Source organism: Chelonia mydas, chromosome 1, assembly GCF_015237465.2.
Source record: "Chelonia mydas isolate rCheMyd1 chromosome 1, rCheMyd1.pri.v2, whole genome shotgun sequence".
Lineage (NCBI taxonomy): Eukaryota > Metazoa > Chordata > Testudines > Cheloniidae > Chelonia > Chelonia mydas.
The window spans coordinates 341,619,926-341,641,596 of NC_057849.1; the positions used below are offsets into that span (position 1 = coordinate 341,619,926).

Sequence of the window (21,671 nt, forward strand, 5' to 3'; positions counted from 1 at the left end):
CTAACACTAATTCTTAATTTAAGACAAAGACATGCATTTGTGTGGGTGTATTCCAAACCAATAATAGCCCACGACTTATTTGCATCTTCAATGTGGAAAAGATTTTAAGAACAAAAAACTCCCATGTAAACTCACTTCTACTCCATAAAATTGACTTTTAAATGTAAAAAAGGAATTCCGAACACTTAACACATTCTGCTTCATTCCAGAAAGTAAATTTATGAATATGGTATTTTGTGCTGATCTTTTAAATAAAAGAAAACATTAAGTAAAAAAAAAAAAAGGGGGGGGGGACTGAATATGGCATGGCAAGTCCCCTAACTATCGGAGATGCTTGCAGCTTTATCCATCTTGCTCTCTGAAACATTCTGGTGCCACCTAGCTGCATATAGAGATTTGTCAAAGAAAATTCTAATTGTCTTTCCTATGCTATGATTTGCTGATTCCCTGGCAAGAATCTAACCGTGCAGAACTGTACTTAGAAGTAGACAGTCAATATTGATATGACTCTAGGCTGAAATCATTTGCCTTCCCTGTAATTATAGTGTTTTGTTCTACAGGTAGAGATTCTGACATACAGCAAAGGAATTAACTTCTAAGCATCTGTTCATTGCAATGCAGTATGTGTTTGTTCCAAAACACTGCACTATATGCTTTATAAAAGTAATAACATGTCACCTGATCCATGAAATGATTGGTAGACTACGTCCTGGGTTGGCCTCTCGTGGCCAGTTTCCAAGTACCCATAATAACAATCATGTAACAGTCTGTTAATTCTATGTGTATTGTTACTCTTGGAGCAATGACCTAAATGAATTTTACATTATCTTACTCATTAGGAATAGTTTGTCATAGTCAGATGATAAATAAGTATATTTCATATTAACATGTCTCAATGCCTTACAGACTTAATATATTTATAAATGGAGGCGCTGGTCCTGCAAACTTTGATGCCTAAGAGTAACTTTACACATGTGAATAACCCCACAGATATCCAGAGGAGTAGGTGGGTGAGTAAAGTTACTCACCTGCATAGGTGTTTCCAGGATTGGCCCTTAAATAGCAAAGTATGATTACAGAATATGTACCATATAGAATATAGTTAAAGACTCAAAGTTAAAAAGATTTAATCAAGTATGTAAGACTACTCATTTTACGCTGCAGAATTCAAGGGACTCTCAGTACAACTTGTATAATAACTGAATGCCTGGGATTATTAAATCAGCGTTACAAATCTAATTTCCTTTTCACCATTTATGCTATTACTTTTCTTTCTCTTATGATACTCAGCTAAGATAGTGGGGGAAATAGGCAGTTTCACTTTTGTTTCTATTCTTCTATGTTTCACTTTCAGCTTCTCAGTACAGTGCAGACACAACAGGAGAATGTTTAAAACGGAAACGGCTGTTTCCATTAAAATTAAAAAAGCTTTCAATTTTTTAAGTTTTGCAACTTTTTTTCAATGCGGAATCTAAATTTGGGCCTAAATATAGTTGAAAGGGCCCCTTTAGCCTTAAAGAGAACTTGAGAATTTTACTGCATTTCCAGATTTGTTGCATTTTCTGTAATTGTTTCCTCTGATACATATCTACATACTAACTTTTAAAATTTTCTCCAGTTTTTACTGAATAGCGTATGCCTTAGGTAGCACAACTCCTTGTTTCTAGTTAACTATAAATGTTCTGTTTCTGTCACATTTCAGAAAGCTTCCCAGGCTCTTGTGAGGTTGCCTTGTTGAACCTGATCCTGAAAGATGCCAAGCACTTAAAATTCTCATTGATTTCAGTCCATCGGGCCCTTAAAATGCATTCTCCTGCTTGTACAGGTTTATGACCCTATATTCTCTTTCTTCAGGCTCAGTGTCGTGTTCACCTGCAGCTTAGCTAAAATATAAGGACAACCAGCTAGATGTGGTCTAAGGTTCTCAATGCTGCAAGTACTAACACATACAAGTAACTTTACTAATGCAGCCAGTCTGGTCCAATTCAGTGGTGCTACGCTCAGTAGTAAGCACCATGCCTGGTAATATTTGCAGGACTGAGACTTATAAGAAGGACGCACAAGGCCCAGTGGCAAACTTGTAGCTTAGGGTTTTTAATAATGAAAATTATCATTCAAAATTCCTTAAACGATCATCAAAGCAATAGTGACTCAAGAGTAAATCCACCAACAGGCTTGTAGTGATTGCAGCATATCATTTAAACATTCTTGTGTTTAAGGACAAGATCTGCCGTCCGTTTCACTCTGATTTTTGTGGTTCATTAGGCCACATGAGGCATTTACCTGGGCATTGCCACCTCCCTCTCAACCCATAAAAGCCTCTCACCTGAGTTTAGTGGTGCTTTCAGCCAGGGCTAGCTGGTTCAGAGAGGGGGTGGATTAGAGCCTGAATTCTGCTTTCACTTAGGCAGGTAACCCGCCCACTTTGCAGTATGGACACAAGTTAAACCACTTGAGTTCTCAGTCCTCCAGTGCCATCCCATAATTCCCCCCGTGTGCCCAGAGGGACGGACGCGTTCTCCCACAATTCACTGGGAAACAGCAGCTCAGCATACTGTTGCACAAAGAACCATGGGATGTGCCCCCAGAAGGCTGGGGGAGCGCAGCACCAGTGCGGACACAGTCGCTCGGGTAGGGCATTGCAGGGCGGCTGCTCGCACCAGGGCTGAGCTAACCTGGGTGCTGATCACCTGAGATAACTCTGCAGCTCAAACAAGCCAGAGGAGTCTGAAATCAGAGTCTTCACTGTTCAGTTGAGTTCTGCTGTCTGCCAAATTGTGTGTTCCAAGCCACAAATAGTCCACACTGGATGTGGCATTTGGCCACAAAAAGGAAAAGTAACTAAAAGGCTAGAATTAGCTGCATGCTGCTGCCTTTCCCCCAGGCAGACTGTGGAGCTAGTTTTGGACACCAGGGAAAACGTACTACTGATGGAATATGTTAATAATTCTGCAAACCTGGGTGATGAGAGACACAGGATGAGGCAGGGGTGGGCAAACTACAGCCCGGGGGCCACATCCGGCCATCCAGATGTTTTAATCCGGCCCTCGAGCTCCCACCGGGGAGCAGGGTCCGGGGCTTGCCCTGCTCTGGTGCTCCAGCCAGGGGCTTGCCCCACTCTGCGCAGCTCCCGGAAGCAGCAGCATGTCCCCCTTGCCCCCGCCCCAAGCACTGCCCCTGCAGCTCCCATTGGCCAGGAACTGTGGCCAGTGGGAGCTGCAGGGCAGTGCCTATGGACAGAGCTGTGTGCAGAGCTACCTGGCTGCACCTCCGTGTAGGAGCTGGAGGGGTGACATGCCGGTGCTTCGGGGAGCTGCTTGAGGTAAGCGCTGCCCTGAGCCTGCACCCCTGATCCCCCTCCCACACTCCAACACCATGCCCCAGCCCTGATCCCCCTCCCGTCCTCCGAACCCCTCAGTCCCAGCCTGGAGCCCCCTCCTGCACCTCCAACCCCTCATCCCCAGCCCCACCCCAGAGCCCTCAGCCCCAGCCAGAGCCCTCACCCCCTCTGTACCCCAACTCCTTGCCTCAGTCCGGAGCCCCCTCCTGCACCCTGAACTCCTCATTTCTGGCCCCGCCCCAGAGCCCTCACCCCCTCCCACACCCCAACCCCCAATTTCGTGAACGTTCATGGGCCACCATATAATTTCCATACCCAGATGTGGCACTCGGGCCAAAAACTTTGCCCACCCCGGGCTGAGGTTCAGCATTCCTCTGGCTCTTATTTTATTTAAAAGACAGATCATGTTGCAGAGGAATGGTGGGAGCGTCCCAATAATTGTGAGGGGTTTTATTTGGAAGTAGGGCAAGAAAGAGGAGATTGAATCTTCAAGCCATGAAGGGGCCCATGATGTTTTTTAGCAGATTAACCCAATTACATTTCTGAAGTTAGCCGGGAAAAGTCATTCATGGCAGATGCTGTCATCAGTCGTGTAATGCGGTGAGACCAGACATGGGTAAAGCCTGCAGTTCATCCTCTTACCATCAGCCCCTTCTCCATCCGAAGACACGACCGTACACAAGGCCCAGTTGTTCTCTGGTGAACCTTCGGAGATGATCTGTTACGCAAAGAAAAGCCAAAACATCAGGCTGTAACCACTTGCAGGGCCCAATCCAGCCCCCTTTGAAGGAAGTAGAAAGACGGCCACTGATTTCAGTGGGAGTTGGCGCAGACCTTAGGGCACTGAAGGACTTGCTGGGCACGCCCAGTAGTCTCCTGCTGTCATTGCTAGGAGTCTGAGGACTGCTTTTTGTATCAGTATAACTGTCAGTTAGCAGGGTGAATCTTGTTTGCTGGTACAGTTAAAGCAGTACAACCGCTCAGTGTGGCTGCAGTTATATATAAGTGGGTTTTACACTATTAGCTCTGGTCTTCGCTTAATATTTAGATTGACATAGGTACGTCGGTCAGGGGTGTGAGGGCTGTAACTGAGCCGACCTAACCCGCCCCCCAGTAGATGCAGCTAGGTCAACAGAAGAACGGTACCGTCACTCAGGGAGAGGGTGTTCCTATAGCAACGGAAAACCTCTTCCATCGGTGTAGGTTGTGGGGTGATGCTGGCATGGCTCCCAGCCCCCCAGATCCCTTCCCTTTGAAAACTGCCTCCACCTCCTGAAAACTGCCCCCAAATCCTGCCCCCCTGTAAAAATTTCCCCCTTCCTCCCGAAACACTCCCGCCAGTCTCCGTCGCTAGGGGCATGCACCGCTGCCCCCTCTCCCAGTGCTTAGCTTTGCCGGTGTCACCTGCTCACCCAGGATTGCTGCCCACAGACAGGCCAGGCTACTTGGAGAGAGGTAACCGCCCTCGGGTGGGCCTGAGTGGGAGGGGGAGCGGCCTCCGGGGAGTGAGCCAGGCCTGCAGTTGAGGGGAAGGGGAAGCCCCCCAATGCTGCCTCATCTCCTCCAGTCTCACCCTTCTCCTTCCTTCAGTGCTCTCATAACCAGCCTCCCTCAATGTCCCCTGCCCCCTCAGCCCTACCCCCAAATCCCAGGCTCCACCCACACCCTCAGTCCTGAGCCCCTCGGCCCTACTCCCAACCCCCCTGGCTCCCATCTCCCCCAGACTCAGCCCCCTTGTGCCCCCAATCCTACCTTATCCATCCTATCTTCCCTCACCCACACCTTTCAACCCTACCCCAATCCCCCTAGTCCCCATGCCTCCACACCCAAACCACTTAGCCCCCCCATGTGCCCCACTCCCAGTCTCCAAGCCCCCCTCAACCATAGCCTCCCCGGCCCTAGGACCCCATCTCCCCCCCACACACCCCAACTACCTCTCACACCCTTCTTCTTTTCCCACCCAGCCCCACATACCTATCTTCCCAACCCTCTTTCAGACCTCGTTCCCTCAATTTCTTTCCCCCGTCCCCACCTCATCCAATGAACCCCTACGTCCAGTCCCCAGCCCCAAACAGATCCCAGTTCATTGGCATTGGAAGCAATCTTCCCAGTCTTCTTTCACACACAGTCCCAATCCCGCCTCTGCCCTGTTTTACAGATGGGAAACTGAGGCCCAGGTTGACTTTTGCTTGGCCAGTGTCACTCCGGAAGGTTGTGGCAGAGCTGGGGACCTTCCTATCGGAAGGAAGAGCACAAATGTCCTCTGCAGCTAGAACTTTTATGGCTTTGTGGCATTTCTGTGCCTTGTTTAGTCTGAGAGAGCTGGACCTATGCAGGTGCTCAGAGAATAGAGCTAAACCTCCCCCACTTGCCCCCTTCTCCTCTTGCCATTTGCCCACCGCTCTTTCAGGATTCACACACGCACACACGAGAGAGAAAGTCCAGTCAGGAGTAGCAGAGAGTGCACACACACTCCTACCCCACAGATCCAACACGGGGAAGCACAGAGTCCCATGGGAGTCTGGGGTTGAGCATTGTGGGAGACCATTTAGAAAGCTACATTCCTGAAGATTAACCCCTCAGTTGATTGTTGCCCCTCAGATTCTCTTCCACCGCCCCCCAAGCTCTTTATGGGGTCTCTGGGCCCAGTTGAGCCCCCAGCTCTTCCAAAGCACTGTACAAGGCTTCTCACCCCTAATGGGCTTATCTTCACTAGACTTGTGGTGAAATACAAATGGCTGCATTTCCCCCTGTGAATTTCAGTATTGAGTCCCGTAGGCTTATTCCAACAACCCCCTCTTTCATGCCCACCACCTCTGTTGACTAGGTTCTGAGAATTATAGGAGCTTCCTGTAAGTGGCTACCGCTGGTCCTGAAACCAGGTGTAAATCAGAAGTGTTTAAATGAGAATTAGAGAAAAAGCGAGAAATATAACTACAAATGTGGCATTCAAAAGTGATTGTTTTACAGGCAGACAGAGAAATGTCATCGAGTTGAGTGTAAGGCCTACCTTCTCTCAGCCAATAATACATGAGTATCTGACACTTTAATAGTGCTTTCTATTCCAAAGGATCCCAAGGCATTAGACAAACACAGGTCCCAGTACTGTAATTGGATCCATGCAAGCAGACTCTTAGACGCGTGTGGAGTCTCACTGAAGCGCTCCAACACCCCAATCTTACAAACACATAGGTGAGTAACTCTTGTGAGTAGAATCGTAGGACTGGAAGGGACCTTGAGAGGTCATCTAGGCCAGTCCCTGCACTTGTGGCTGGATTAAATATTAACTGGACTATCCCTGACAGGTGTTTGTCTAACCTGCTCTTAAAAATCTCCAATGACAGAGATTCCACAACCTCCCTGGGCAATTTATTCCAGTGCTTAACCACCCTGACAGTTAGGAAGCTTTCCCTAATGTCCAACCTGAACTGCCCTTGCTGCAAGTTAAGCCCACTGCTTCTTGTCCTATCCTCAGAGGTTAAGGAGAACAATTTGTCTCCCTCCTCCTTGTAACAACTTTTTATGGACTTGAAAACTGTTCTCATGTCCCCCCTCAGTCTTCTCTTCTCCAGACTGAAAAAACTGGGTTTGTTTAATCTTCCCTCATAGGCCATGTTCTCTAGAACTTGAATCATTTGCATTGCTCTCCTCTGGACTTTCTCCAATTTGTCCATATCTTTCCTCAAATGTGGTGCCCAGAACTGGACACAATACTCCAGTTGAGGCTTAATCAGTGCGGAGTAGAGCAGAAGAATTACTTCTCATGTCTTGCTTACAATACTCCTGCTCATACATCCCAGAAAGATGTTTGCTTTTTTTGCAACGGTGTTACACTGTTGACGCATATTTAGCTTGTGATCTACTATGACCCCCGATCCCTTTCCTCAATTCTCCTTCTTAGGCGGTCATTTCCCATTTTGCGTGGGTAGAATTGATTGTTCTTTCCTAAGTGGAGTTCTTTGCATTTGTCCTAATTGAATTTCTTCCTGTTTACTTCAGACCATTTCTTCAGTTTGTCCAGATCATTTTGAATTTTAATTCTGTCCTTCAAAGCGCTTGCAACCCCTCCCAGCGTGGTATCATCTGCATACTTTATAAGTGTACTTTCTATGCCATTATCTAAATCAGCGGTTGGCCACCTTTGGCACGCAGCCTGTCAGGGTAAAGCCACTGGCAGGCCAGGCCAGTTTGTTTATCTGGATGGTCCAGAGGCATGGAGCCCCGCAGCTCCCACTGGCTGCAGTTTGCCATTCCTGGCCAATGGGAGCTGCGGGAAGCGGCGCGGGCCGAAGGAAGTGCTAGCCACTGCTTTAGTCAGTGGCTTTATCTTGACTGACTGGGTGTCAAAGGTTGCTGACCTCTGATCTAAATCATTGATGAAGATATTGAACAGAACCGGGCCCAGAACTGATCCCTACAGGACCCCACTCGATATGCCTTTCCAGCTTGACTGTGAATCACTGATAACTATTCTCTGGGAATGGTTTTCCAATCAGTTACATATCCATCTTACAGTAGCTCCATCTAGGCTGTATTTCCCTAGTTTATGAGACAGTCATAAACTGTCAGACAGTATCAAAAGCCTTACTAAACTCAAGATATACCACAACTACCACTTCCCCTCGCCCCAGGCTTGTTACCCTGTCAAAGAAAGCTATTAGGTTGGTTTGACATGATTTGTTCTTGACAAATCCGTGCTGACTGTTACTTATCACATTATTATCTTCTAGGTTTCTTCACATTGATTGCTTAATTATTTGCTCCATTATCTTTCAGGCACTGAAGTTAAGATGACTGATCTGTAATTCCCCAGGTTGTCTTTATTCCCATTTTTATAGATGGGCACTATATTTGCCCTTTTCCCGTCCTCTGGAATCTCACCCATCTTCCATGACTTTTCGAAGATAATCGCTAATGGCTCAGATGTCTCCTCAGTCACCTCCTTGAGTATTCTAGGATGTATTTCATCAGGCCCTGGTGATTTGAAAACATCTAACTTGTCTAAGTAATTTTTAACTTGTTCTTTCCATATTTTAGCCTCTGATCCTATCTTCTGTTCACTGGCATTCATTAAGCTAGATGTTCAATTGCTACTAAATTTGTTGGTGAAAATTGAAACAAAAAAGTAATTTAGCACTTCTGCCATTTCTACATTTTCTGTTATTGTTTTCCTTCTCTCATTGAGTAATGGGCATACCCTGTCCTTGGTCTTCCTCTTGCTTGTAATGTATTTGTAGAATGTTTTCTTGTTACTCTTTGTGTCTCTAGCTGGTTTAATCTTGTTTTGTGCCTTGGCCCCATTCAAATCACAGGGACTACCTGTGTGAGTAAAGTGATTTATGAACTTACGTATTTGAAGAACCGGGCCTTTATTACTTCCTTCACCAATGAAATTCAGCCATCACTGAGGTGGAATGTAAAAGCGTACAGCAGCACTCTCATAAAATTTGTGACAGGAAGGGAAGAAAGCTAGTGTATTTCAATTGAAACCGTTGAAGTAATTTTATTCTACCTATATAAAATTCCTCATCTGATTTACAGGAATAAGTCTGACCTCCCATGTTATCTTTTTAATATCTTCAAGATGTGAGCGGGAAAGTTACAGACAAAGAAAAATAAGAGGGGTCAGGAAAAAGCAAACTAATATATTCCGTTTCATCATCATTAGGTTCAATAAGAGAAAATAGATTAATATCTTTCAGATGTTTTTCTTTAAGCTGTTTATATTTTTCATCTTTGTGTGTTTAGGAAAAATAGTTCTGCTTCTTACTTTTTTACTTCTACTTTTTAAATAATAATCCCAACAGATTTCAGAGTAACAGCCGTGTTAGTCTGTATTCGCAAAAAGAAAAGGAGTACTTGTGGCACCTTAGAGACTAACCAATTTATTTGAGCATAAGCTTTAGTGAGCTACAGCTCACTTCATCGGATGCATCCGATGAAGTGAGCTGTAGCTCACGAAAGCTTATGCTCAAATAAATTGGTTAGTCTCTAAGGTGCCACAAGTATTCCTTTTCTAATCCCAACAGAGTGATTAGTACAATACAGGATAGATAAAGGGCAAATGTGAACAGGGAAAAAAGAGGTAACTTTTCCACAGGAAGGTTAAAAGAGAAAAGGCACTTTCGAATAATTAATTTCCATAATTATAACCTGATATCCATTCTTGTCTGTCCTCTAAATGCATTTATTACAACAATTATTTAAATCTGGTTTTCCACTGATATAATTGCCTTTCTTCATATGTTTCATTTGACCCACATAAAACTAGAATTTATCTCCCTTTATTGTTGCAAATCATATGCTGCAGAAATGCAAAATCAGATAACTCTGAGGCTATAGGCAACATTGCCTATGTTAAATAAATTAAAAGCTTGCCAGTTTGGGAGTGTTGGCCATTATTTTCCTTATGTTAGATCTTTTTGGATCTGAGTAATTGACAGGGATAATGGGATTTGAGGACTAGGGACGTTTTTTATTGTAAAGAAGCAAAAAAGAAAAACCTTCAAACTCACTTTAAAAAACCTGAGATCATAAAAGTGAAAAATGTGGTGTGAGAGAGATTAATGATCTCTTACTTAGTCATAACTATGATGAAGATATTACTTTTGACGTGAGATCTAACCCCTTGCCTTTACAGGTCTCCTGGTATCTTTCTTAAAGCACCACTATCCACTGAAAAATTACTCTCTAAATGGCATTGTGAGCTTCCATATTTATTGTCGTTCAGTGACTTCAGGCTCATGTTCTATTTTAAGTTCACAAGTTACAAAAACATATTTTGTAATTTGTCTGTACTGAAAACTAAACCTGTGAACTGAAGCTTCCGGCTTGTGCACCCTCACCTGTAGTAAAGATTTGTGAAGTCTAAGAACCTTAATTCAGGATTTCCTGTATTTTAAGTGTTTGTGTTTTCTCTGAATAGATTTTAGCAACTATAGCTCTATAGTAACACACTGTTTGTTTTTCCCTAGTCAAATATATTTACATATAGTTTGGGATCTGTTATGGCATGAATCACCAGTTGCTACTGTTACACATGGGTTTGCAAATGCCTTTTCTTAGAATGTGAGCAGTATGCGGTCTGAACACTGTATTGATGTCAGGTTTCAGAGTAGCAGCCGTGTTAGTCTGTATTTGTGTTAGTTTTGTGGCTGACTGGCTGTTTACCACAGCTCTTTTGAGGGAGCTGTGGTAAACCATGAGTTTTTCTGCTTTAATCATTCTCTCTAACTATTCTTACTGCTGAAGAGTGGCTTCCTGGAAATGGGCATTGGTGTTTGGCCTGACATTTCTTAACGAGGGATTGGGATTGCCTGCATGTGGTTAGTGACCTTTGTTCAATGACTGGTGTATATAGTGTAAATAAACAAGTTACACAGAGAAAATCCTTGACTCCACATCATTGATTTCTCCTCCAAGACAAAGCCAGCTCCCAAGGTCCCAACCTCTGCGACTGCTCAGCAGAGGGACAACAGATCTAAGATGATATTTGTAATATTATGATCAAATCTGGCATTATTAGGAATCACAAACATAATTTGCTGTAAGGTCTCATTTGTCCCTATTATTTAAATGTTATTCTCTTTGGTTTTGCATTTATATCATTTACAAACAAAACAAAACAGGGCTGTGAAAAGGAATTTGAAGGTGTGCCTGCTCTGAATAAAATAAGGCTTCCTCAGCGTCCTGTCTCTTTAGAGGGGGTTGAGAGAAGGGGTCCTGTGAGAAAAGTGTGGGAACTGAACTCAGTAGTTATTAGAGGTTATTAATGAAGCTAGAGGAGAACAGTGAACTCTTATTCTTCCTGTTTGATAGTAGTTTAAACTGCAGCTATAAAGTATTGTAGGTTACATGAATTTGAGGGTAGTTGCTACCAAGAGCCTTCCCAATTCAAATAGAGAGATTGATTTTCAAGTCCTACGTAGAACTGAGTTACAGGCACCAGGGAAATGAGGTGAGACCTTTCTTCCCTATGTCCTCAATTTTATTTTACATTTTTAATTGTAATTTAATGTCAGGGTTTGTTGAATTATCAATAAGTCTAGCAATTTTTGATGTTGTTTTTGCTCAGCTGCTACCAAAATCAGAAGAGACTCTCGTGGTGATCTGTGTACACACACTGTCTTCTTGAATATTTTCACTTCTTTATTGTTTTACTTACAGCTTTTCACCAAATGCCAGTGGATTCAAGTTCCCTTTACCAGTCAGCAGTTTCGGTGCTGCATAACTCGTATTTGGATTCCACATCTCGGAATGGCTTTCAGTACAGTCGAGTGACTTTGGTGAATAATGATGTATTTTTAAAGGAGGTATGTTTCGTGGGCGAGGGGTTTAGTTAAAGGTTTTGCAAAGGAGGGAATTTCTTCCGTGTCTTCCAGGGTTCTGTTATGTTCCATTGTTTTTTTTGCCTGCCATTTGTGGCAGATGTTTTGATTCTTTCGTTTCCAGAGTTCAGTTAATTTATACGTCCCATTGTGACCTTTGCCCAATTTACAATTCCTGAATGAGTCGAGCATTTTCTTTCTTTTCTCTTCTTGACCCTTCTGCTCCCTACCCCACTCCTTCCTTTGACTGTGGAATAAAGGCTGCAAAACCTGCAGCTGCAGGGCCTCCTCTACAAGTCATGGGGGGCCCTCACGCCCGGTTGAAATGCTAATGCGATGCTTATGCTCGAGGGCTTTTCGCGTGGAGCATGAGCTGCTTCATGCTGACTTGAGCCCCAAGTTAAATCAGGATATCTCTCCTTTTATCGAGGCCCTGGCTGGGGCATGTCAGGTCCTCCATCTACCTGTGACCAGGATAGCTCCCTATGCTCTTCCCTTAACTCCTCTTGCAAACATTCATGTGTAACGCCGACAGACCGCAGTTGTCGGCGGGCGGGATCAAACCAGGGGACCTCTGGAGCTTAGTGCATGAGCTTCTACCGCATGAGCTAAAAGCCAACTGTCTTCTTAGCTAAGGCTGTAGAGCAGACTCATTAATCTCTCTCTAAGTGGTCTCGGTGCCACTAGATGGGACAGAGCACCACACCCAGGAGGTGTGTGGGCTACACATGCACAAGACTGAACCACATCATGCCCTTTCTACAGCAGGGGTGAAACCATTTTAAAAATATTTATTTAAAGAGGGCTTTCCAGTACCATCTTCATTTGTATTGTGCTCGAGGCTGTATTCTTTGAAGACTGCAAATGACTCTTCGAGCCCCCAGGAACCAGTGCTTCTGTTGTCATTAACTAAAAATAGAGCTGAAATCGTAGTCAGCGTGTCACAGGGCAGGGTTCACCTCACCCTGGATTCCTCTCTGCAAGCAGTCCTCATGTATGCCAGTGGCAAGTTCAACACCCAGTGCTTTATTTACAGTAGACAAGTCCTTGTCCCTCCACAACATAAAACTTTTACATTTCCTCTAGGCAGGGGGGTGGGAGGTGGAGGGGAAGAGGGGAGAGAAGAGATCTCACCTCCCTGAGATCCTGGGCTTCACTGGCTCTTCTTTCCTGTGTATCCCTCCCTGCTCTTTCCTCTTCCTAAAAGAAAAGGAGGACTTGTGGCACCTTAGAGACTAACCAATTTATCTGAGCATAAGCTTTCATGAGCTACAGCTCACTTCATCGGATGCATACTGTGGAAAGTGTAGAAGATCTGAACCTTTCCTCTTCCTGTCTCTCTTTTAACTGTCCTCAGCTGAGCAGCTGACTCGCCTTGTTAACTGGTTAAACATCCAGTCCTTAGCCAATTATCTCCTCAATTGGACTTGCATGGGGACGATTGCCAAATCAGCCTTAGGCCACTCTGACTCTTTCTCACTGCATTACAGTGTCACAGTTACACTGTAGAGTGTAAAGATTTCCTATATCTGTGGAAGGGGTTTTCCATTGATGTAGGTAATCCAAGGCTCTGAGAGGCCTGCTCTACACCTAAATCTTAAGTCAACCTGGCCACATGGCTCAGGGTTGTGAAAAATTTCTGTTTGCCAGAAGCTGGGAATGAGCGACAGGGGATGGATCACTTGATGATCACCTGTTCTATTCTGGGGCACCTGGCATTGGCCACTGACGGAAGACAGGATACTGGGCTAGATGGACCTTTGGACTGACCCAGTAGGGCCATTCTTATGTTCTTATGCCCTCTGTGAGATAGTTAGATCGACCTAACCCCCACTGTAGGCACAAGTAGGTCGCCGGCAGAATTCTTTTGTCAACCTAATAACGGTTTATTTTTTTAGATAATATTATTATTTATATTATTGTAGCCCGGGAATCCCAGTCATGGACTCCTAAACTAGAAATCAGTTCATTTGCTATTTAACAATAATTTAGCAAACATCTACGTTTGTTTTAAAATCCGATCAGACCGTCTTCAATGCTGCAGTCACACTTGGGCGTAAATACAAAAAACGAAAGTGTGATATTCAGCCTACTGCTTTTCTAACTTGCAGTCTCATCTTAAATCTTTTCTCTCCTCCCACAATTTTTAGGGAGATTTCATAAATCAATTCCATGAGATAAGAAAAGTGATTTGAAAAAATTAGCTCCCTGCCTGCTCACTTAGGCTCTTGTGACATTTTCTGTAGCGTGGAGCTCAGTTAAAAGCATCCCGGCTGGAGTTATACAAGTACTAAATCCCTGGAAAAAAGTTTTAAAAGAATCAAACTATAAACCCCCATAATTGCATTTGGCCAGCAGAAAGGGCAGAATGGAATGCTGAGCAAGTCCCTTTGTGCATCTGGACCGAGGTTCTCACAAGCCTTGACAAACACACTCCCCTGCTTTCTAGTGGGGGAGTCAAACTACGCTTTCAAATGAAGTTTTAGCTCATACGCCAGTGAAGAAATCCTGCCAAATGTAAACAGATGAGACAGTGGTAAAAAACAACTGTTCCTTTCCTCCTCCTACTGATACCACCAATGGTAGTGCACCCGCAGGAGATTTTGAGAAAATTGCTGGAGTAGGCATAATCACGCTTGTCTGTCAAAGCCACTGTCTCATAGTTTCACCCTTTCAAAGCGCTGTCAGTCTGGAACATCGGGGCACTTCAACAGTCCCCTGGATTTCCCTTCAAACCCTGTGCACACTTCGAGCACTAACAAGTGGGATAGATCAGCTGGCCTGCTGCATGATTCGTCAATGATTGCATGTCCAGGGAGCAAGTCATGAAAGAAATTTTAATACTGGATACAAAACCTTCACATCATTTCTGTAAAGAGGGGCAAGAATGAAGAATTCTTTTTGTGTGTGGTTTGTTTAGACCCGGTAAATGTTTTAGTTTAAGCAGGTCAGTTTGAATTCTGTCACCATTTTAAATATATTTTATGCCCTAGAAAGGGAGTGTGTTTAGAGCAGAGGACTGGAACCAAGACTCCTAGGCTATACAGTATTCCAACTTCCCTGTGCATCAGTTTCCCCTTCTGTGAAATGGATATAACATATGCCGACATCACATGGAAGTTGCAAGGGTAAAAAGTGTACTGCTGCAATTCTTTTAAAAATAATAAAAATGGCCTCAAGCAATTAACAGACTATGGTGAAGAGATGAACAAATAATACAAATACACTGCTGCTGGGTCTTGCTCACATGCTCAGCGTCTAACTGATCATCATATATGGGGTTGGGAAGGAATTTTCCCCTCGGTCAGATTGGTAGAAACCGAGGGGGCTTTTTGCCTTCCTCTGCAGCATGGGGATCGGGTCACTTGCAGGTTTAAACTAGTGTAAATGGTGGATTCTCTTTAACTTTAAGTCTTTAAATCATGATTTGATGACTTCAGTAACTCAGCCAGAGGTTATGGGTCTATTAAAGGGGTGGGTGGGAAAAGTTCTGTGGCCTTCAGTGTGCAAGAACAGGAGGTCAGACTAGATGATCATGATGGGCCCTTCCGGCTTTAAAGTCTATGAGTCTATAAATACTTGTGTTGAAAGGCTTTTTAGGCATTCCATGATCCGTGTTTCTCCTGCACCGGCAGTTGTTTATCTTACTAGCATCTAAACAGTGCGGTTAGATGTTTCCTTACGTTGCTTTGGGAGTTAGTGAGGTCACTGATATTTGTAGGGAAATCACAGACCCTGAACTTGGGTCTTGCCACATAAATAAAGGAGGAACTAATTATTAACTACCATATTTTGATTTTTAAAATATAATTATTAATACATATTAAGTATGTATGCTTTCAAGACCGTAAGACCTTAAATGCTTTTTGAAATGAAAGAAAAAAGCATTTTAGTTACCTTTAGTTAATGTTTGTAGAGCACTTTAAGATCTTTAAATGAAGTGTGCTATATAACTGCATAATAATCCCTGTATCACAATATTAATGTGGGTCTAGTACTTGGAATATATAAAAGAAGCAGCCTTTTTGTGTCTTCTGCAGTACAAAACTTTTACCCAGGAAAAGGAAGCGAGTGGCTATACCAAGGAGGAACTTGATGAGACCTATGCATTTCTTCTGTTTGATAGTGAAAGCGAGGTAAAGTGGAAAAGTTATTCAGTATAAGATATTGAGATGCTGCATCTTTGAATACTTTCATTTTCAATGAGGCTCCTCCCCAAGGAAGTCCATCAGAATTATTCTTAAATGGTTTAGTTTCTCTTTGTAATCTGCACTGCCTCTTCATGGTGATCATTGCTGTATAAATAAGCCAGAGGAGAATTTCTCTGATAAAAAGGATCTGACAGTGACTCTGATCTTTTTTTTAAAAAGTCTGTTGTTGTCGTCTGAGTGCTGACAGACTGTGCAAACAGAGGGAAAGGCATTTTCCCTCCCCTGGTGAATTTACAGTCCAGTGCAGACATGAGCAAAACAGCTCAGATATATTTATAATGAAAAAGAACCTCAGTGACAGAAGACAGCAGTTTACAAGCATCCTTTTGAAGAAACTCTGTAGGTTGTGGAAGTAAAGTGCTAGAATATTAAGAAAGTGCAAGACATCAGCCTTCTGTCTGCCAAGACTTTTCTGAGGGGGTGGAATTTTCCAAAAACTTCCAAAGCACTGTGTGTTGCATGAATATAAAATGTTCATTAAATGTCATAGCCAGACCTGATAAATGGCTCTCGGCATTTAGGGCCATCTTTCCACTGACTTCAATGAACGTTGGATCTGTCCGTAATTATATTCGGATCATAAGTGTCTTGTGGATGTGAAAATAATTAACTTTTTGGCAATACTTAAATACATTTATTAACTGAAAGTATGTTTGCTAAGTGTTGTAGTAGTGACAGGATAGCTAAACATCTTATCTTTAAAATAAATAAATGAGGCTATAACTTATTTTGAAGGCAAAAGCGGTGTGTCAGAGTGGACTTCGTATAAACACCCGATCCCTTACCACGCTAGGTGATCCAGCGAAAGGTAAGGTTTAAGTACAGAGGGGAAAAAATCTGACTTGTTATAATAAACTGCAAGCAGTTTCTTGAAAAGAAACATACAAATGAACTTTTATGACTTACTTTGTTAATTTTATTTATTTGAAAGATTAAAAATCTGTTATTTCTTATTTTTTAAAATTAGATTCAGTTGTTCTATGGATCAAGCAATCAGTATTGTTTTCCTCCTGTAATGTAGTTAGTTATTGAAATGATGATGGTTTTACCACCTTTCTTCTCCATCTTAGTTTTTTCAGTCAGAATAACAATTTAGCAAAAATGCCAAAATTTAAAACATCTTCCTCTACATTGACCATCATACTTGTCCAGAGCTTCTTGCTGATCCATTGCATTTTGCCAGTTCTTGTTATTACTACTTTTAATAATAATATCGTGCCAAAATAATACAGTGCTGCACACTTTACAAAACATAGAAAAGACCCATTCCCTGACCCAAAAGTCTAAGGACCTGATCCTGCAAAAGATACTTGGTATAGGGTTAACCATCGTGAGTAATCCCATTGACAATCAGTAGGACCACTCATGATAGTAAATGCTAGGCTCAGAGAAATGTTTGCAGGATTGAGCCCCAAATTTAGAAACAATTTAGACAATAACAGACGGGGAAGGTTAGAATTGCTTCATCTATGTCTGCATCTTAATCCCACTGGATTATGAAGAGTACTATGACAACAAGAACTTTTAAATAAATTACATAAAGTCGCATTCATTTCAGGAAGCTGATGAAAAGGCCCTGTGGATTTTCACTCTTTTAATTTAATGTTCTTGAGGGTGAATTTTCGTATTAAAAAAACAAACAGACGTTTGTTTGTCGTTTTTGTTTTAGATATTTAATTGAATGCCCCAAATGTTATAACCTGACACTTTGGCACATTTTTTTCAATATAAATTAAAATAGTACAAGCAAATCTAGATGATTAGGGCCACTGATATTCGTAACTTGATTTACACACCCAACGTATAGCTGATCAATGCATAATTTAGAGGTTTACATCAATTTTACATTTTAAAGTTAAAACAAACAAACAAAAAAACCACCCTGTGAAGTTGATTTAAGATTTGAAACTAAGGCGACATGTTTGTCAGCATTATATCTTTTGTTTTAAACTATTTTATTATTGGTATCAGGAAGCTGAAATAGGTTTTTGGTTCCACTGAAAGTAATATTGTAACTGTACGATTCCTGAGCAAGGAGGTGTATTCTGGAATCAGTGGAATCAAACGGGAGTAAAACTGAAGTAGTGTGGCAGTGAATCACACACTACATTTCTGAGAATTTAGACATGTGTTTGTGTTTTTTTGGGGGAAGGGGGCTACATGAAAGCAATGCTAAAACAGAAAGTGTCTGAAATATTTTAATTTCTTAGGGTTTTTTCTCCTGCTTGACCTAATATTTTTGTACATAGGTCCTTCTTTTGAAAGTTATTCAAGATCTGTTGTGGTTTCATTTTTTCCTGATGTTTTGTACACTAGCAGCTGCCAAGAAATTGTTGCCTCTATGAATTCAAACACATAATCTCACTCCCTTCCCTTGCCACCCTTTTGTATATGGAAATCAAGGGATAAATGCAGCCAATGAACTGGAAGTTATTGTTTTTGACTGTTGCTGGTAGCTATCTGTATTTTTGGTTGTAAGCACTGTTGGATTTTCCCCACAGAGAAAGGGGATAGGAGATGCTGACTTTCACATAAAGCTCCCTTGTGTCATGAAATAGTTTAGAGTTATTTTATCTGGAAGTTGAGGGGCATGTAGAGGTTACAGAGAAGGAGTCGAAAGGCGTGGTTGTCATCTGGCCTGAACCACAGACTGTCCCTCTTTAATTAACCCAGGTGAAAGCTGAATAAAAACAAGCCCTCAGCAAACACCACAGTATTACATCTGGTCTGAGCTCTCCTACTTATGTAAATTCCAAATTGATAACCTCAGCATGTATTAACCCCCTCAATGCTAGGCCAACATACACAGCTCTTTATGACCTTTCATCAGGTTTCACCATAGAGGGCCCTGATCCTGCAAACGCGTACTGTAAGTACTCCTACTAAATCAGTAGGACTACTCACAGGAGTAGGCCCTAAGTTTGGCAGTGAATGAGGTGTATTGTAGCCAGTCATATCTAAAATAAATCCATAGCCCTAGTTTTAACTTTGAAATGTATTTAAACACTTCTGACTGGGAAAATCTTATAACATACACATCTCCTGTGAGACTTGAGGGTCTCGGGAGGGGTGCGACGTAATTGTGCGGTCTTACATGATATGCTTGGATATCATACAAACAATATAATGCAGGGCCCACAATCTACAATAGCAAACAACACTGAGCTGTCACAGTTTCAGTCCTTTAAGAACCCTTTTCAGGGTACAAAGGGACACTTTCAGGTAGCTTAGGCTCAAAATTAAGGTTTTACTCAAAGAACAAATCATACAGTATAATAGCTAAAATATTTTTCATTGGGATTTTCTTATTTAATCATTATTTATAATCCAGAATTCTAAAAAGAATATTAAATATATTTATAATTTATTTTTTTTAAAGGGGCTTATGTTTCCAAGTACTCAGACTACCTTCATCCAAGGCCCTGGTATCATGGAAAATCTGGCTGTATTGTAATTTTTAAACTTATTAAGGTAAAACTCAATCTTTTTGTCCCCCCACAGACTGGTTAATGAAAGTTCCCATAGAGCAGCAGGCAAGACAAAAATGTTAATGTTGGTGTGTTGTCTTAATATTGATATGCTATAAAATCAATACTATATTGATACCTTTTTTTGGAATCTGGGGTATTTAGTACATATTGATTAGGGGCACGGTGCACCGTGAAGTATGAGATCAGAGGGTGCCTTGGTATTACTCCAGAAGCGTGGATATCACTGAGAGTTTCATCTGAGAAAGTCTTTCAGTATTTGTTCCACAATGCATTATTTACTACTAGGGTTGTCAACTTTCTGTTGGCACAAAATTGAACACCCTAGCCCTGCCCGTTCCCCGAGGTCCCGCCCCCACTCACGACATTTCCCCCTCCCTTGGTGGCTTGCTTTCCCCCACCCTCACTCACTTTCACTGGGCTGGGGCAGGGGTTGAGGTGCGGGAGGGGATGAGGGCTCTAAATGCAGGTGTGGGCTTCGGGGTGGGGCCAGAAATGAGGGGTTCAGGGTGTGGGAGTGGGCTCCAGGCTGGGGTGTGGGGGTGGTGAGGGCTTGGGCTGGGGATGAGGGATTTGGGGTGTAGGAGGGGGCTCCAGGCTGGAGTTTGGGGCCGAGGGATTTGGAATGTGGGAGGGGGCTGCAGGTTGAGGCAGGGGGTTGGGGTGCAGGAGGGGGTGAGGGCTCCGGCTGGGGGTGTGGGCTCTGGGGTGGGGCTAGGGATTAGGGGTTTGGGTGCAGGAGGGGGCTCCAGGCTGGGGCTGAGGGATTCGGAGTGTGGGAGGAGGCTGCAGGTTGGGGCAGGGGGCTGGGATACAGGAGCGGGTGAGGGCTCTGAGGCAGGGCCAGGGATGAAGGGTTCAGGGTGTGGGAGGGGGCTCTGGGCTGGGGCAGGGGGTTGAGGTGAAGGGGGGTGAGGGCTCTGGGCTGGGGGTGCGGGCTCTGGGGTGGGCCCAGGGATGAGGGGTTTGGGGTGCAAGAGGAGGCTCCGGGTTTGGGGAGGAGCTCAGGGTGGGGGTGCAGTCTTTGGGATGGGGCCGGGGATGAGGGGTTTTGGATGCAGGAGGGGGCTTTGGGGGGGCTCAGGGCTGGGGCAGGGAGTTCGGGGTTGGGGTGCGGGCTTACCTCGGGCAGCTCCAGGACAGCGGTGCAGTGGAACTAAGCCAGGCTGCCTGCCTGTCCTGGGGCACTGTGCTGCACCCCGGAAGCGGCCAGCAGGTCCTGCTCCTAGGTGGGGAGTGGGGGGCAGGAGGCTCCGTGGGGCGTGCTGCTCTCACCCATAAGCACCGCCCCCGCCAATTCCCATTGGCTGGTTCCCAGCCAGTGGGAGTGTGGAGCCAGTGCTCAGGGCGGGGGCACCATGCAGAGCCCCGTGGCCCCCCCCGCCTAGGAGCCAGACCTGCTGGCCACTTCCGGGGCACAGCGCAGTGCCCCAGGACAGGAAGGGACTAGCCTGCCTTGGCTCTGCATCACCGCCGACTGGACTTTTAATGGCCCTGGTCAGCAGTGCTGACTGGAGCCACCAGGGTCCCTTTTCAACCGGGTGTTCTGGTCGAAAACCGGACACCTGGTCACCCTATTTACTACCCTGCTAGACTTAAATGAGAAACTCAGCCTTTTGCGTTCAAAGATGGGGCTCCCACGGAAGCTGATTGGAGCGGCGCACATACTCCTATCCAAAGGCAGAATTACAGCACTTCCAAGTGTCACGTATCTGGCGTGACACCGATCCATCCCGCAGCCCTGTTACGGTGTCCCATATCCATCTGCATGTTTGTCCTCCTGGCCCCTGGGCGCTGCTGTGGTGCTGGATTTCAGGCATCCTCTCTTGCCTCCCCTCTCTGTGGGTCTCCAGGTGCTGCTTGGCCAGCGTTCTCTGAGCCCTCCTGGCAGCAGGGAGGCGGGTGGTGGGGGCAGAGGTGGGGCGTTGGTGGCAGAGCGGTGAAGCAGGGGCGGAAATGGGAGAGCAGAGTGGGAAAGGCAGCTCCACGTTCCTTGCCACTCCCCAGGCTCCCAGCAACCCACCCAAGCTTTGTGCCAGGCTCCCTCCCCCCCACCCCCTCGCCACCCCTCACAGCCCCAGACTCCCATCAGGGCTCTGGTTCTGGGTCTTCTCCCCGCAAGGAGTGTGCGGTGGGGGACATAGGCTCCCTGTCTCCCCGCCACCGGCTTCCCTTGCTCAGCGGGACCCCGATGGAGAAATCGATCTGTCTCCCTCCCTCTTTTAGGGAGTTGTGGAGGATGTGCGAGCAGCCCCTTTTATAGAGAGCTTTGAGATTCTGGGAGGGATGGCAAAGTTATCTTCAA

The 21,671-nt window shown here is 44.4% G+C and overlaps 1 protein-coding gene and 1 long non-coding RNA gene across 9 annotated transcripts in view; one reads left to right on the forward strand and one right to left on the reverse strand.

The window, feature by feature from the left end:
• TASOR2 (transcription activation suppressor family member 2) overlaps nt 1–21,671 on the forward strand; it is a 78,256-nt gene that overhangs the window by 11,593 nt on the left and 44,992 nt on the right. For all 8 annotated transcript variants that reach the window (XM_043521062.1, XM_043521066.1, XM_037889392.2 and 5 more), the window contains exons 2-5: nt 11,507–11,652; nt 15,708–15,803; nt 16,614–16,686; nt 19,258–19,349. In XM_043521062.1, the coding sequence (XP_043376997.1) occupies nt 11,507–11,652; nt 15,708–15,803; nt 16,614–16,686; nt 19,258–19,349 (407 nt within the window). The remainder of the gene's footprint in view (nt 1–11,506; nt 11,653–15,707; nt 15,804–16,613; nt 16,687–19,257; nt 19,350–21,671) is intronic.
• Nucleotides 3,626–21,671, reverse strand: part of LOC119565084 — a 49,985-nt gene continuing 31,939 nt past the window's right edge. The window contains exon 6 of the long non-coding RNA XR_005223823.2: nt 3,626–4,058. This is a non-coding gene — a long non-coding RNA (uncharacterized LOC119565084). The remainder of the gene's footprint in view (nt 4,059–21,671) is intronic.